At 35.4% G+C, this 14,602-nt stretch overlaps 2 protein-coding genes across 3 annotated transcripts; one reads left to right on the forward strand and one right to left on the reverse strand.

The window, feature by feature from the left end:
* The first annotated feature begins 62 nt into the window (after window positions 1-62).
* Window positions 63-8,291, forward strand: LOC107858999 (pentatricopeptide repeat-containing protein At1g30610, chloroplastic). Its single transcript, XM_016703843.2, has 9 exons — window positions 63-1,211; window positions 1,865-2,056; window positions 2,605-2,686; window positions 2,810-3,001; window positions 3,838-3,951; window positions 5,303-5,393; window positions 5,470-5,627; window positions 6,822-7,253; window positions 7,760-8,291. Exons 1-9 carry the CDS (start codon window positions 472-474, stop codon window positions 8,129-8,131), a joined length of 2,373 nt encoding a protein of 790 aa, XP_016559329.2. The 5' UTR covers window positions 63-471; the 3' UTR covers window positions 8,132-8,291.
* A 177-nt stretch (window positions 8,292-8,468) lies between these two features.
* On the reverse strand, window positions 8,469-14,338 carry LOC107859000 (UDP-arabinose 4-epimerase 1). Of its 2 annotated transcripts, none has more exons than XM_047406635.1 (11): window positions 14,218-14,338; window positions 13,274-13,443; window positions 12,846-12,970; window positions 11,732-11,845; window positions 11,474-11,581; window positions 11,298-11,389; window positions 10,503-10,644; window positions 10,312-10,406; window positions 9,506-9,635; window positions 9,068-9,212; window positions 8,469-8,981 (listed from the first exon to the last, which is right to left on the reverse strand). In XM_047406635.1, exons 2-11 carry the CDS (start codon window positions 13,332-13,334, stop codon window positions 8,740-8,742), a joined length of 1,254 nt encoding a protein of 417 aa, XP_047262591.1. In that variant the 5' UTR covers window positions 13,335-13,443; window positions 14,218-14,338; the 3' UTR covers window positions 8,469-8,739. The 2 variants fall into 2 exon arrangements, with proteins under 2 accessions (XP_047262591.1, XP_016559330.2); XM_016703844.2 differs by having other exon boundaries at window positions 14,019-14,261.
* Window positions 14,339-14,602: the final 264 nt, after the last annotated feature.

The following is a 14,602-nucleotide window of genomic DNA, read 5'->3' on the forward strand; positions in this document are numbered from 1 at the left end:
TATCATACATAAAACATGCATTCAAATTTTGTACTTATTGTTGGTTCACATCTCAAAACACCAAGAAAAATAAAATTTATTACTATAAAAATGAATCAGAATATATTTATTTTGATCTATTCTTTTACTGATTTTTTTAAATTTTATATAAATTCAATAACTTAATATATTTATGTAGCATAATTTGTGATAAACTAATAGGAAAAAAAATATTTATTTCTAATTATTAATAAATTTGCCAATTATAATATATTACCATATCATCAAACATAAAATTGTACAGTTCATCAAACATTGTATTGTATACTGTACAATACAATATGATATCATACGCTACAGTCATTATACCATGGTAAACCACCGTCCAAACAAAGTGTAAGCCGGAAAAATTCAATCATTTTGTCGCCCCGGCAGCCAACTGACCAAACGAAGAAGAGAAAACTGCAGCCTTTAATGCGTGGTTGACTTGAAATGGTTGCGATTATCTTAACTGAAGCAGCTTTATTTCGAGCTTCACCTTGTACTGATTTCAATGGAGTTTTCCCTTCAAATTACCTCCATTGCCCTTGTTTTTCTTCAAGATTTTCACTTTCCCACACACCCTTTTTGGAAATTTCTCTGGGTAACAAAACGCTGAAGAAGCACAAGAAGAGGATTTTGAGTTCTGGGGTAGTTTCTTCTGGATTAACAGATAGTGGGATAACCAAAAGCCCTTGTTTTTCATCAAGATTTTCACTTTCCCAGACACCCTTTTTGGAATTTTTTCTGGGAAAGAAAAGGTTGAAGAAGCAGAAGAAGAGGATTGTAGTTTCTTGTGGCTTAATAGATAATGGGATAATTGATAAAGAAGAGATTGAATTTAAGCCTTCATTTGATGAGTATTTGAAAGCCATGGAGTCTGTTAAAGAAAAGAAACAGAAGGAAAGTGTTATTAGAAGAAACAAAAGTGAAGAAAAGGGTAAATTTGGGAAGTCTGAGAAGGAGAAATGTGTAGAAAGTTCTGATTTTGTTGAGCCAGTTAAGAAATATAAAGGAGTTGATGGTGGTGGGAAATTGGAATTTAGAATGGTGAAGAATCAGAAAAGACAGAGCATAGATGAGATGGTGAGCATGGAAAGAGAGGCTTTTAAGTCAATGGATGGTGAAGCTTATGATAAGCCAAGAGTTACTAAGGCAGTAATGGAAGAGAGAATCCAAAAACTTGCAAAGGGGTGAGTTATTCCTAGTTTTGCACTTTGGTTACTGTGTTTTCCCATTGGATAATTTGGTGGTATTGTTTCTAAAACATATTCTTTTGCTTTGTTTTTGAATATTTGTTTTTTGATGCATGAATTGATTGAGCTTGTCATATTTCACCTTTTGGTTTTACTGTAAGATAATATGTTTCATGTATGAGTTGTTTGGGGTATTTTTCCCTATTCCTTTTCTGGTATATACGCTTTATCCCATTGTGAGCTCCTAGTGTTTGCAGCAGCGAAAAGTACAGTGATTGAATCTATTGCGATATTATGGTTTATAATAATGATTGATATGTGAAAAAGTGGAAATTTGTTGAATGTAGTTACCTTTGACATTTGATGCTACTTAAAGGACAGCTCTCTGCTGGAGTCACTTATGGTCGCTCGCCTGCAAACCTTATAAAAAGTGCCTTGTCCGTGAAGTAATGAAAATAATTCAATTCCTGCAATCTCCTTCCCAAATAACATAACAAACATTACAGAATCGAAAAGTGAAGGGCTAATGGTTATCACCAAAAAAAGTGCATATGCTGCAGTCGAAGGATCCTCAAAAATTGCTAAACAGTTGGCAGTTCATCAGTAAATTCTTCATTTCTGACTCTTAATAAAATATTTTACTATTACAGTTTAAATGGTGCAGACATTGACATGCCTGAGTGGATGTTTTCTCAAATGATGCGAAGTGCTCAGATTAAATTCTCAGATCATTCTATCTTGAGGATTATCCAAATATTGGGTAGACTGGGAAATTGGAAGCGGGTGCTGCAAGTCATTGAATGGCTTCGTTCACGTGAACGCTTCAAGTCACACAAGTTAAGGTACTCCTCTTCCCGTAGGAAACTTGACAGGCCTTTTAGTGGTATCGAGATTGTGCAATGTCTTAGTATTTCCTGAAATATATGTGTATATTCTTGATTCGGGATTAAGGTATAGTTGATTGATTTAGATGTGGGTTGATGCTTACGTTACAGTTAGTTATGTATCATGATGTTATCATTACTTACTTTCATATATGTGAAAAGGTGAACTAATGGTGCTTCCTATCTATAAATTTGTTGGTGACTTTGTTTTTGTTGTGGCATGCTTGATTTATTATCTGTATCTGCACCAGTGATTCCTTTCCTACAGATTTGCTACTTTAAATGTGTCTGAGGAATGCATTTTACATTAAACTCTCAAAACAAAACCTACCTGATCTTCTGAATTTTCCATTATGAACCTTCTGAAAATGTTTTCTGAAACTGTTCAAAGTTTTGAATCATATTTTTGGTGGCACTCTTTCCCATCCCTTTTCTTGAGGTTTAGGGTCAAAGTCCTTAGTGACAAATTGATTATGATGGACCCTTTGATTAAATTCTTTTGCAAGATATATTTACACGGCTGCACTGGATGCATTGGGGAAGGCAAGGAGGCCAGTGGAATCACTAAACTTGTTTTATGCAATGCAGGTAGCACCTATTAAATTTTCCTTCCGTCACTTGATTTCTCCTTTAATCAATATCATTGTCCTATTGAGATAGATGGGCTGGGTATATGTAATTAATACATCCAACCTTGACTCATTTCCCCAGGAGCACATATCATCATATCCAGACCTTGTGGCATACCGTTGTATTGCTGTCACTCTTGGACAAGCAGGACATATGAAGGAACTATTTGATGTCATCGATACCATGCGATCACCACCCAAAAAGAAGTTCAAGACTAATATCATTGAGAAGTTTGATCCGCGACTTGAGCCTGATGTTGTCGTTTATAACGCTGTAAGTAATGGAAGGGTGCACCAGAAGGGCCAAAATTTGGGGATTGTCTTGGTTAAATGAACTTGTGTCTCTGACTGCTTTATCATTGGATATAAGAGAGCAATATTGTTTCACCATCATGCTGGGAACTTCTGCTGCTCTGTAAAGAATGAGAGCTTAGTGCCACCCCAATTTAAGGAAAAGATAATTGAGATAGACACAAGAAACAATTAGAAGCCAAATGAGAAAAAAAGTTCAATATGGCATTGGTAATTTATCGTTGCTATAGCTGGAAAATAGTACTGAGTCTACTGATGATCTATAGCTAAATGGTTAATGCATCATTGATTTTCCCCTTTCAATTAGCACTATATTCAGTAATTTATGTACCTCTACTTTCCTATGGAAGGGAGGTATCAAAATTTGAAGCAATCACTTTAATTCGGTGCCATTGCTGAACTTCCTTTGCTATATATGTCTCCTTGACCGAGTTCATTGATTAGTTATAAACTCTTCAAGTAAATGAATACATATGACAAGGACTTGGTTGCTGAATTCTATTATTGACTGAAAGGAGAAGAGATAATCATAGTGTTACACTCAAAGCTATGTGGAGCCCTTCCTAATGATCTGTGATATAGTCTTGGTTGAAGTTCTTGTGTAATCTTTGTTCTTGACGCATAAGCTTGCTGCAATTAATTTCTGCTGGAAGTCGGTATATTTTAATTTGGTTTAGATGCTAACTTCATTAGAATGATTTCTAATGATTTTGCTTTTTGCTTGTGGGTGCCAGTATGTTATTTCACGTTTGGTTCAAATGACAACTTTATGAGAATGACTTTGTTCTTTGATTGTAGGTGCTAAATGCCTGTGTTCGCCGTAAAAGCTGGGAGGGTGCCTTTTGGGTACTGCAGCAGCTAAAGCTCCGGGACCAGCAGCCCTCAATAACAACATATGGATTAGTCATGGAGGTAATTAGCTCTTTCTTTCTTTTCCCCCTTTTTTGTAGGTGTTTAACTTGGGATGATAGTTTAGAAGGCTATTAAACCGTCGTTCTTTTTGTATTTTCTCTTAATTAGCTTCAATCAGCTTAGCCCCTGTGGAAGATTTCCTGACATTTGTTGGCAAATACTCGCATGAACAGGCATCTCATGTTTTGAATTATTGATATCTAGCATTAATTGGTGTATGCTGGCCTTGGATGGTAAATTACATTGCTGCATTTTGCTTCTTGTGATGTTATTACTGTCTTCATCAAGGAAAAATGAACAAGATGGCAAGATGTATTTGGTCTAGCGGAGAGATTCTAAAAGATATATATCCGTAACACCTCATATAAAAAAAAGAGATATATGTCTATCCATAACATCAAAAGGTCCTTAATCTATTTTTCCCCTCTGCACTGGGGTCTTCTCTTAACTCGAGGAATAAGAGTCATCTTATACCTATATGTCATAATATTATTAATAGCCAAGTCCCTTAAGCTCCAGAAAGTGCTGACGATCTTAAAGCTTCTTGGATACCCATTTGCGAAGGAATTTTTTTGAAAAGGTAAACAACTGTATTGCATCCCAAAAATCATACTTGCAGGTATCCATTATTACAAAGGGCATTACAGGAAATATATTCTAATCGTATGACAAAACTTACAAGGATCCTAAAACATCCATAAATGAATCTAGATCTTCCATGTATTCCTGTTTACACCAAAAATAGAAAAACATCAGGCAATTTATTTTCAACTTCTGAATAGAATTGTACTTGTCCTCAAAACATCTCTGATTCCTTTCTCTTCACACTTGCCAAGGAAATTAGAAGAGCAAGTTTTCGTAAAGTATATTGAAAGACCTCTGTACGTGTAAATTTCCAACTACAACTTGACTTCAATTTGAAAAATGATTACTATTGATGAATTCAATATTTATTATATTTAGAAAAACTGTTGTCAATAATGCATCCTACTTATGCTGATTTTTTTATTATATGCAGTTGTATGCTTTAATTTTTATTTCAATATTAAAGCTGTATGTGAGAGAAAAAGGAAGAACCTGTAGCATATTGCATATTCAAAAAGAGGAGAAGAAAGAAAGGAGAGAATCTTATAGCATAGTTGTCTAGCTGAATGGCCCTTTTCTCGTTCCTTATATTGTTGTGAAAGGACTGTTTCTTCTCTTTTTACCTTTTAAATACTTTTGGGTTGGGTTGAGTTCGGGTGGGGTGGAGTAAGGGAGCCCTCCATGCGGGCTTTAATGCTTGCCTGGAACATGTTAGCTATGGAAAAGTGTTTGATTATACAGTGGCTAAACTAAATTTTTCGTTCAGGTTATGTTGGAATGTGGCAAATACAATTTGGTCCATGACTTTTTCAAGAAAATGCAGAAGTCATGTGTTCCCAATGCTTTAACCTATAAAGGTAATGCAGAAATATGTGCTGAGTTGACATGCTGCAAAAGATTGTTGCTGAATCAAGTTGTCTTTGGTTCATGTAGTTCTTGTGAATACTCTTTGGAAGGAAGGAAAAACAGACGAGGCCTTACTGGCTGTAGAAGACTTGGAACGACGAGGAATCGTGGGCACTGCCAGTTTGTATTATGACCTTGCTCGTTGTCTTTGTAGTGCAGGGAGATGTGAAGAGGCACTGAAGCAAGTACGTTTTTTGTATTTAGCTTCCATTGATCATATTCTATTCTGCCATTCTATTTCAGGACCCTATGATTTATCTTGAATATTCATATATGCTATTAAACACCAAATTAAAGGACGTAACACATTTCAGGAAAGTTGATGTTCCTAAACTTAAGATATCACAACAGGGGTTTGTTGTGGTAATGGATTCAGTTTCTGACTAATAAATTAGAAGCTAAATGCAATTGTTGATTATAAAGGATTACAGGACTGCAAAGACCCCACAGAAAACCTAATTATGTACTCAATCCTCATATAATTGTAAATTCTATGCACTGCTTCTCTGAAATTTTCTCAAGTATTTTGTATTTTCTAATTTACTACTTCACTCTTAGTTTGCTAAAGAGGTTAGTGCTCTATTTGATCATAAAGAACTTTATCAGTGTGCTGGGAGATCTTATGCCTTTTTAAACTTTAAATTCAAATCTAATGTATTCAAGATAGTGTCCAGAAAGTGGACTCCTTGTTTTGCATTTTCTAATAATTGTAATTTCTAAATTCATCCTGATCACAACCAATAACTGTGATGGAATAAAACTTCGTGCCATAATTCTTCAAGTGAATTAAAATAAATTGTTACATCCATTTTCAACTGAGTGATATTCAGGACCTTGTTGCACAGTTCAAATAACTGGTGTTAGTTCTCTAGATTCGATGATCCTGTAGCACATGAAACTCTCGTTGATTTTTTCTTCCATGGAATTAATTATCCAAGCCATTACCATGGAATTTTGAGCAGCCAATATTTGGAAACCAGGATTTGTCTAGGATTGTTTCCTCGTAGATCCATTATGATATCAATACCTTTCTGGCATCAGTAAATATGGAACTATAGAAGTGCATTCACTCATCAAAAAAAGAGGTTTCGATCGAGTTTCAAGGAGCAAAGAATTTAGGCCAAAATACTAAATGAAAGTTCTTGTAGGTCCATTTCTTTCTTCCACAATACAGTAGTGATTTTGTTGGTTTTATTTCAGAATAGCAAAGACGTATTCTCAAGAAAATGTATTGGTACATACATGACTTGTCTTGCTTAGAGTAAAAAACAGAACTTATTTAGCCTTACATGACTTAAGTCTCTATTATCTCCAGAAAGACATTTTGTTGAATACTAATGTTCCTTTCTATTCTGGGTCCATCTTATACCGTGGAACAGATGGGAAAAATATGCAAAGTTGCGACCAAGCCTCTAGTGGTGACTTACACTGGTTTAATTCAAGCATGTCTGGATTCTGGTGACATTCAGAGTGGAGCATACATCTTCAACCACATGCACCAGTTTTGCTCCCCAAATTTGATAACTTACAATATAATGCTAAAAGCTTATCTAGATGGTGGGATGTTTGAAGAAGCAAAACAAATGTTTTTCAAGTTGTTGGATAATGGTAACTCTATTAGCAGTAAATCAGACAGTAAGGATAAGGTTTTCCCAGATATCTACACATTCAACTTGATGTTGGATGCATGTGCTGCTGCAAAGAAATGGGACGATCTCGAGTTTGCCTACTCACATATGCTGAAATATGGATATCACTTCAATGCAAAACGTCACATTCAGATAGTACTCAACTCCTGCACCGCTGGAAAGGTACTCTTTGTCGACCCAGTATTCAGTTCTCCTACGTGTACTCTCAGCTTCATGTTCATTGGGTGTCATTCCTAGGAAATTCCATGTGAAATCTAATTTAGCTGATCATTGTGTGGACTGTCAAATCTTTGTACAACTTTCTGTTCTATCTGAAATATAGCCAGCATATATTTGGAGAAATATTTGCCTAGTGGTCATTAAAGAGGATCTAAAACAACATAAACATACACTATTTAGTCATTAAAAAGGATCTGTAAAGACAAAAAACGTTAGATAATTTCTTCCCATCTACCTAAGCCTTGGTGGTCTAAACGCCACCATTATAGAAAAAAGAATGATATCCTTTTACCATATGACAGTATCCTTAGTATGTTCATATCGATCTTTCGACCAGTATACTACAGTGAATCCAATGTTGTTTTGGTTTTTACTCGGATAATTTCCCACTTCCATTTCTTTAGCCGATGATAGGTAAAATTATGACTATTCTACATGGACCTTTTCAGGTGGAATTATTGGAAGCAACATGGAAGAACTTGGCTCGGGCTGATCGGGTTCCGCCAGTGCCACTAGTCAAAGAAATGTTCCGCGTGCAGCTAGAAAGAGGCGATATTGCTGCAGCCCTGGCTTGTGTTGCTGATTATCCATCTGCTGAGTCACAGGCATTTTCTGTCAAGTTCTGGATGAAATTTTTCGTGGAAAATTCTGATCAATTATCAGATGGTACTCTTTTCAGATTGCTACAGGAGGTGAACCAGGTTGTTGCCAGAAATGACAGCAGAATACTTAGCAATCTGATGGCTTCTTGTAGAGAATTTTTAAGAACTCGATCGACAAAACTAGATAGAATTCATAGTGAAACAGCTCTAGTTTGTTAATTTTGGTACACCCCAAAAGATTAGAAAAGAAATCATCTGATATTGTATAATCTGTTCTTGTACTAGTGCTCTATTTGTTTAGAGTTTGGTCAAGTTCATAACCAACCATTCTTTATCTACTATATATGATTGTGTAGTTCAATAAGAACTTATTCGAAAAGATCAACCTGTCAAAATTGAGTCAAGTTGGAAGTCATGTCCATACAACTCAAGTACTAGCAGATTCTCAAATTTATTACATATATGGTTGAAGCAGCTTTCATTCTCCTATAGTACCCAGTTATCTATATACACCAACAAAAGAGAAAAACACGCAACAAATTCAAACGAGCACAGATGAAGAACGCAGCTACACCTAGCCAAGAACTATTATTGATTAGAACATCCGTTTTTACTAGACTAAGATACACATAATAAATGACTGGAGTAGATAGGCTGGCTAATACACATATCGGTTAATGTATTCAATCTGGATGAACGAAAAAATATAGAACCACCCTTTTAGCTTCCAAAAACCTACTCTAATGATAATAATATATCCATGAGAAGTTAAGCTGTGTGTGATGGGGGTTCATGTCAATCTTCCACAACCATAAGTTGTCAATGCATTATGAAGATGAGACCAAAGATGACTCGTAACCATTAAGGTGTGATTTCTGCCATCTCCATGCGACCTGCAAACTCTCTTGAAGATCGGTGTGTTTGGCTGTCCAATTCAGTTCAAGTTTTATCTTAGTTGGATCACTATAGACTTCTGCATAATCACCGGGTCGGCGAGGAAGGAAATCAACTTTGATTGGAACCCCAGTGGCTGCTTTGCAAGCCTCCACAAATTCTTTCACTGATCTACCTGTTCTCAGAGACCAAAAGAATGGAATGAGAATTAGACATCGATGGGAGAAACAGAATATAATGACACAAGAAAGAATGTCTTACCTCTTCCGGTTCCAACGTTGTAGATTCCCACCTTGCCAGGCCTTGATTTTTCAAGAGCTTTCACATGAGCATCAACCAGATCAGTGACATCTATATAATCCCTAATGCATGTACCATCTGTTGTCTTATAGTCTGTTCCTCTAACCTGCATGACGAAACGAAAGCTTAGAGACGAGGGCAGATCATAACTATTCATGTTATAATGGATGCATTTAGTTCCTTCCCCTTGCACCATATTAAAAGAATTGCCGATACAACAGCCAAATATTTTTCTTTGCTTGTTATTCATATGATTTTCACTTATAAGAACCAGATACATTTTCTGGTAGATACTAAAAATGCGTAATAGATAAAGCAATTTCTGACAATTCAACGATCATGAGTACATAGATGATAAATAGCAAACACATGATAAGGAGATAGCAATTATTTGCTGACCTTAAGACCAGGTATGATTCCACGAGCTGCATCATAACAAGCACCAGAAATTCGCCCATGCTCACGAAGTTCAGGCCGGGGAGCTTCTCCTAGTCTTCCCTCTGGATCAGAGCCAATCACATTGAAGTATCTGGATTTTCAGAAAACAGTTTAGCATTTATTCGATCCATGCCGATTGTGCCATAACACAGTAAGTCAACCAATATTTATCACTCAGGTTTCAACCATCAATCAAAGAAGTGCTTGTTTAGTGGTTGACGTGCCCTAAAACTTAGACGAGCAGTATAGAACAACTGAAATACTTGCTATTTTTTCAAGTTAGTAAACAATGTCAGTACAAGATTTGGTTACAGGAAAATTAGTCGATTCCAGTTTGCTAGCAGTTAGAAGATAATTGGACATGAATAAAGCATTAAAATCAAACAAATAATTGCACATTACCAGAGAAACACAAGAAGCCAGGAAAGACCTAAAAGCTTGGGAAGGAAAAATGAACAGATGCAAAATTTGCACAAACAAGCACATGACTTAGTAGGAGCTTGTAAAAGGAGCTCCTACTAACATCCTAACCATGCAAGATTGTATTTACACTCGGCCTTCCTCTTCCACTTCATCTTACACCGAGTAATTTTTCCCCCCCCCCCCCCCCAACCAAACCACAAAAATAAAATGAAATTTTTTAAAACCATTGAAAAGCAGAACAAGTACCAAAAAACAAGAAGAACATATAGGTAAAGTCGCCATACACGGAAAATAGAGAAACTAAAAGGGAAAGGGTATACTGGCAAGACATATCAAACACCTACCTCAAAATCATGACAGCCATGTTTGAGTTCTTATGGAAATCCAAAATAATATCCTCTGCCATTTTCTTCGCTTTTCCATATGGATTAATAGGGAGCTGCAATTTGAGGAAAAACTCTCAGCTGTTGCTTACCATTGACAAAACAATCACATGGTTCTAGAACAAGCATCATATACAGCCTTTAAAACTCACCTGTGGAGTTTCTTCAGTAATGGGCATCTTTTCAGGCTCTCCATACGTCGCACATGTACTAGAGTAAATCAATGTGGGGACTCCATAAGCTGACATAGCTTCTAAGACAGTGAGCGTATTTGAAGTAATATTGTGATAGTACCTGATTGGAACATGCAGCAGCTCATGAAATATGACTTTCCGAGGATATAGGCAAAGAAATAATTACAACAACAACATACTTAGTGAAATCCCACAAGTGAGGTCTGGGGAGGGTATACTGTACGGAGACCTTACCACTACCTTGTGGAGGTAGAGAGGCCAAAGGAACAATTACAAGAGGCATATTTAACTTTATACAGTATCACAACATGGAAATTACATTAAATTTACTCACTAAGGATACACGTGAGATACTTCAGTTTGAAATATTTAATCCAAACAAGTTCAAGATAAATGATTAAAATTCCAAGTCCCCCAAAACAAAAACATAAGAGAAATCATGCAAGTTCATACACGTTTCAAAGTAGTAATACGAGCCTTAATTTGCTTGTATTCAGAGTAAAAAATCAATCAAGGCAGGAAAACATAATGCTATATCAGTGATACACTGGATGAAAAACAAACTTTGGCAGAGAGATGCAATATTAGTACATACTTGATGCTTTGGGCTACCTTGTAAAAGATTAGTTTTCTATTCCTTTCAAAATGCAACAAGTGAAACACTAGTTAACATGCTTTTTTTCCTCTTTATTGTTAACGCTCCATTTACATGTTATAATGGAAAGGTTTATAAAGAGATCAACAAATTCTTACTTTAAAGGATTGAGGGTGCTCTCTCCGACATATGCTACAGCTGCAAAATGCATCACAGCATCAAAGGCATTCTGGGAGAATATCTGGCGGACCTGCTCATTTTGGTTATGAGAATAAGTGAATGTCAAGTAACAATAAGAGAAAAGGACGGTAGTTTCAGAACAGCTGCAATTTACCTCTTTTGCATCCCCCAAGTCAGCATATATAAACTGAAGCCTCCCTGGTTCAGGAAATAATTCTTGCAGAATCTTTACAGCTCCTATGTTGCCTCGTGAGAGGTTGTCCTGTCAAATTGGTAACTCATCTTTCTTATGAAGTGGCATTCACACATTTTCATGCTCATAAGTCGATTAAGTGAAGTTAAAAGTAGAGATAGAGTCATTGAAGAATGACTGTCAAAGGGCCTATATTCACAAATTCAGAAAGAGAATTACCACTATCGTCACCCGGTAATTTTCTTTTAGAAGTCGTAATGCTGCATGGGAACCAATGTAGCCAGCACCTCCGGTGACTAAGACATGAATAACACCTGGTTGATGGCGAGAGAACTAGGAGAACGCATCAACAAGAAAAAACAAACACAATGAGTGCAACGCTTAGAATTTAAAAACCATAAGAACTTCAATCTTTTGTATCAAATAATCCTGTGCTAAACAGACTTGGCTATGGGTGTGCATTTGGTGTATCTGATACATGCAAAAATTTGCTAATATTTAGTGAATTTTGAAAAATCTGAATGAAATAAGTGCACCCTTTTGCAGACCTACTCAACAATGCTATATCAAGGCAATGAAAGATTGATCCAAATAGAAATTTTTGACAGTAAGATGAAAAGGATTAAATATACATAAGGATCTTTCACCATTATTTGGAAAAGGAGTAAGAAGTGTAGGAGAAACATAATTTTGTCACTACTCTTAGTGGCATGAAAGTTCTTATATGACCGACAAATCAGTTAGAGCAGCCTTTGTATCTCAGCTAATTGGACCAAGATTTATGTAGAAGACTCCAAACATCATATGCATTAGAACACGTTATTGGTTGGTCAAGGGTAAGTTACATTGATAATCGTTCTAGAACTCTAGGCTGATGATTCAAAGAAAGGCGCATTCTGAATACATATTACAGCATGTGAAATTACACAAGAGCACAACATTAGTAAATTTGTTCAAACTGGGTTCAAGATTTCAGAAACACTTCCATTTCAAGAATCAACACAATAACACAACTTTAAACAGAGAAAAATGTAGATACGATAAGCTAAGGGACACGCTTCTGGGAGGTTTTTCTGTTGGATGATGTTGCTTAAATATTCTCACTATCTTAAAGAAACAAGGACTCAGAACTTATAGAAAAGAAAAAATGTACCACACAACTATCTCATATCAAAGAAAAATTACAGAAGAAGCCCATGGTAGCAATGATGCAGGAGAGCATGCAGTCAATACATAAAAAAGAAACTCCAAATATCAAATTGTCAATCTAGTTAAAGCAAATTGACACAAAGTTGAGAAAATAATTTAACAAAGAAAAGGATCAGGGAATTACTGCGGTTGGGGTATTAAAGGTTGGGGACTGCTTGAGTATAAGAATGCATAGCGCTGTTAGCGCAGCAGCCACAAAAATTTTACTCGCGATACTGCTCTTCTTCTTTGGGTCTGCATAATCCATGCCTACCATTACCAAAGCAAGTAGTTGTTTAGACCTTAAAATACAAGTGCTATAGGGAAAAAAAAAAGACAGTTGACCACATTGCTTTAATCATCAGCGGAAACATATCCGAGGACAAAAATCGAACGGCTTTACATTGGCATCAACTGCCAAAATAATAATACTTCCATGATTTAACCAAACAGAACTATCCCAACAGTAAGCATTTAGGTCATAACAAATTGTAACTAGTGCCATTAACAACTGACCAATCAACAGAATGTAAATAGCAAGGAAAAAAAGCAGGTCCACGGAACATAACTCACCTCCTAGAGACATAGATCTGCTAGACCTTGTTTGAGTTCTTGTCCTGCCCAAGCCTAGCATTGGAGAAGCTCTTCAATGCCAAATAGGCAAACAATCAAAATAGATAATTCTATTGCTTGAAACTGCTGATCAAGTAAGACCACCCCTTGTATGTATAATTTTTAACAGTCTGCAGCAACAAACATTAGATATTTAATCTTTGATTATCATCAGAAAAAACTGAAACTTGGATTACTAAAACAGTATAAAGCACAAACTAGCTAAAAACTTGAATAAAAGATCATAAAAAAGAAACTGGGGCCCATGTTATAAAGATTAACATAATTATCACATATTCAGCTATGAAGTTTGCAAGTAACCCCCCCAAAAAAATCCCAAAAAAGGTAAATAAATGTGTCTGTGTGTGTGTGGGGGGGGGGGGGGGGGGGGGATTCCATTTACTACAACTAACCTATCAGTAGAACAAAGATGACAAGAATGAAAAAGAACAACTAATTTCAAAATTGCCAAAGGATCTGAGTAGAAAAAACAGCTAAAGAAACAGCATTTCAGTTTTCATTGAAATCTGAATTTACAATTTATCAATATTTACCCCCACCCCACACCCCCAAGAAAAAAAAAAATGACGATCTCAAAGAACAACCCTTTACATTCAAGAAAACATAATTCAAACCCAGAACAGAAAAGAACAATAACACAAACCCAAAAACACAATCTTTTTTCATTCAAGAAAATGTGTAGCACCTTTCTTTTAAACTGGAGAACAAAAATTTAGAGCTTCAATTTCCAAAACAAGACAGTATATCTATATTAGAGAGTATATCTAGAAACCCCAAAATGATAAAGCCAATGAAAAGAAGAAGGTTTTAAGTAAATACATATAGAGAGAGAGAAAGAATAAAAATGAATAAAAGAAGATTATAGAAAAAGCAGAGAAACGTACAAAGAGGAAGAAGAAGGTTGAGTATCGGTGATGTTGCTGGCTAACGAACAACCAAGTCCATGGTGTCTTGCGCGTATTATTGTATGCTCTCATGTAATACTGCTCTTTTGTTTCATATTAATTGGCGTTATTAATTTAAAATATTTATTAAAAAATATTAATTATAAATTTATTTTATCAAATTAATTTTATTAATTATATATTAAAAATATAAATTTAAGTAACTATACTTTATTTAGTTATTTAATATTAAAAATAATATTAAAAAATATAATAAAATTATCTTGCTTTCATCAAATAAATAACTAAATTAAAATAAATATTTTTAAAAATAAAGTCAACTAAAACAAAAGTAAAATTATTTTAATATTTATTTTTTTGTTAC

This window comes from Capsicum annuum, chromosome 2 (assembly GCF_002878395.1).
Source record: "Capsicum annuum cultivar UCD-10X-F1 chromosome 2, UCD10Xv1.1, whole genome shotgun sequence".
NCBI classification, from domain to species: Eukaryota; Viridiplantae; Streptophyta; class Magnoliopsida; order Solanales; family Solanaceae; genus Capsicum; species Capsicum annuum.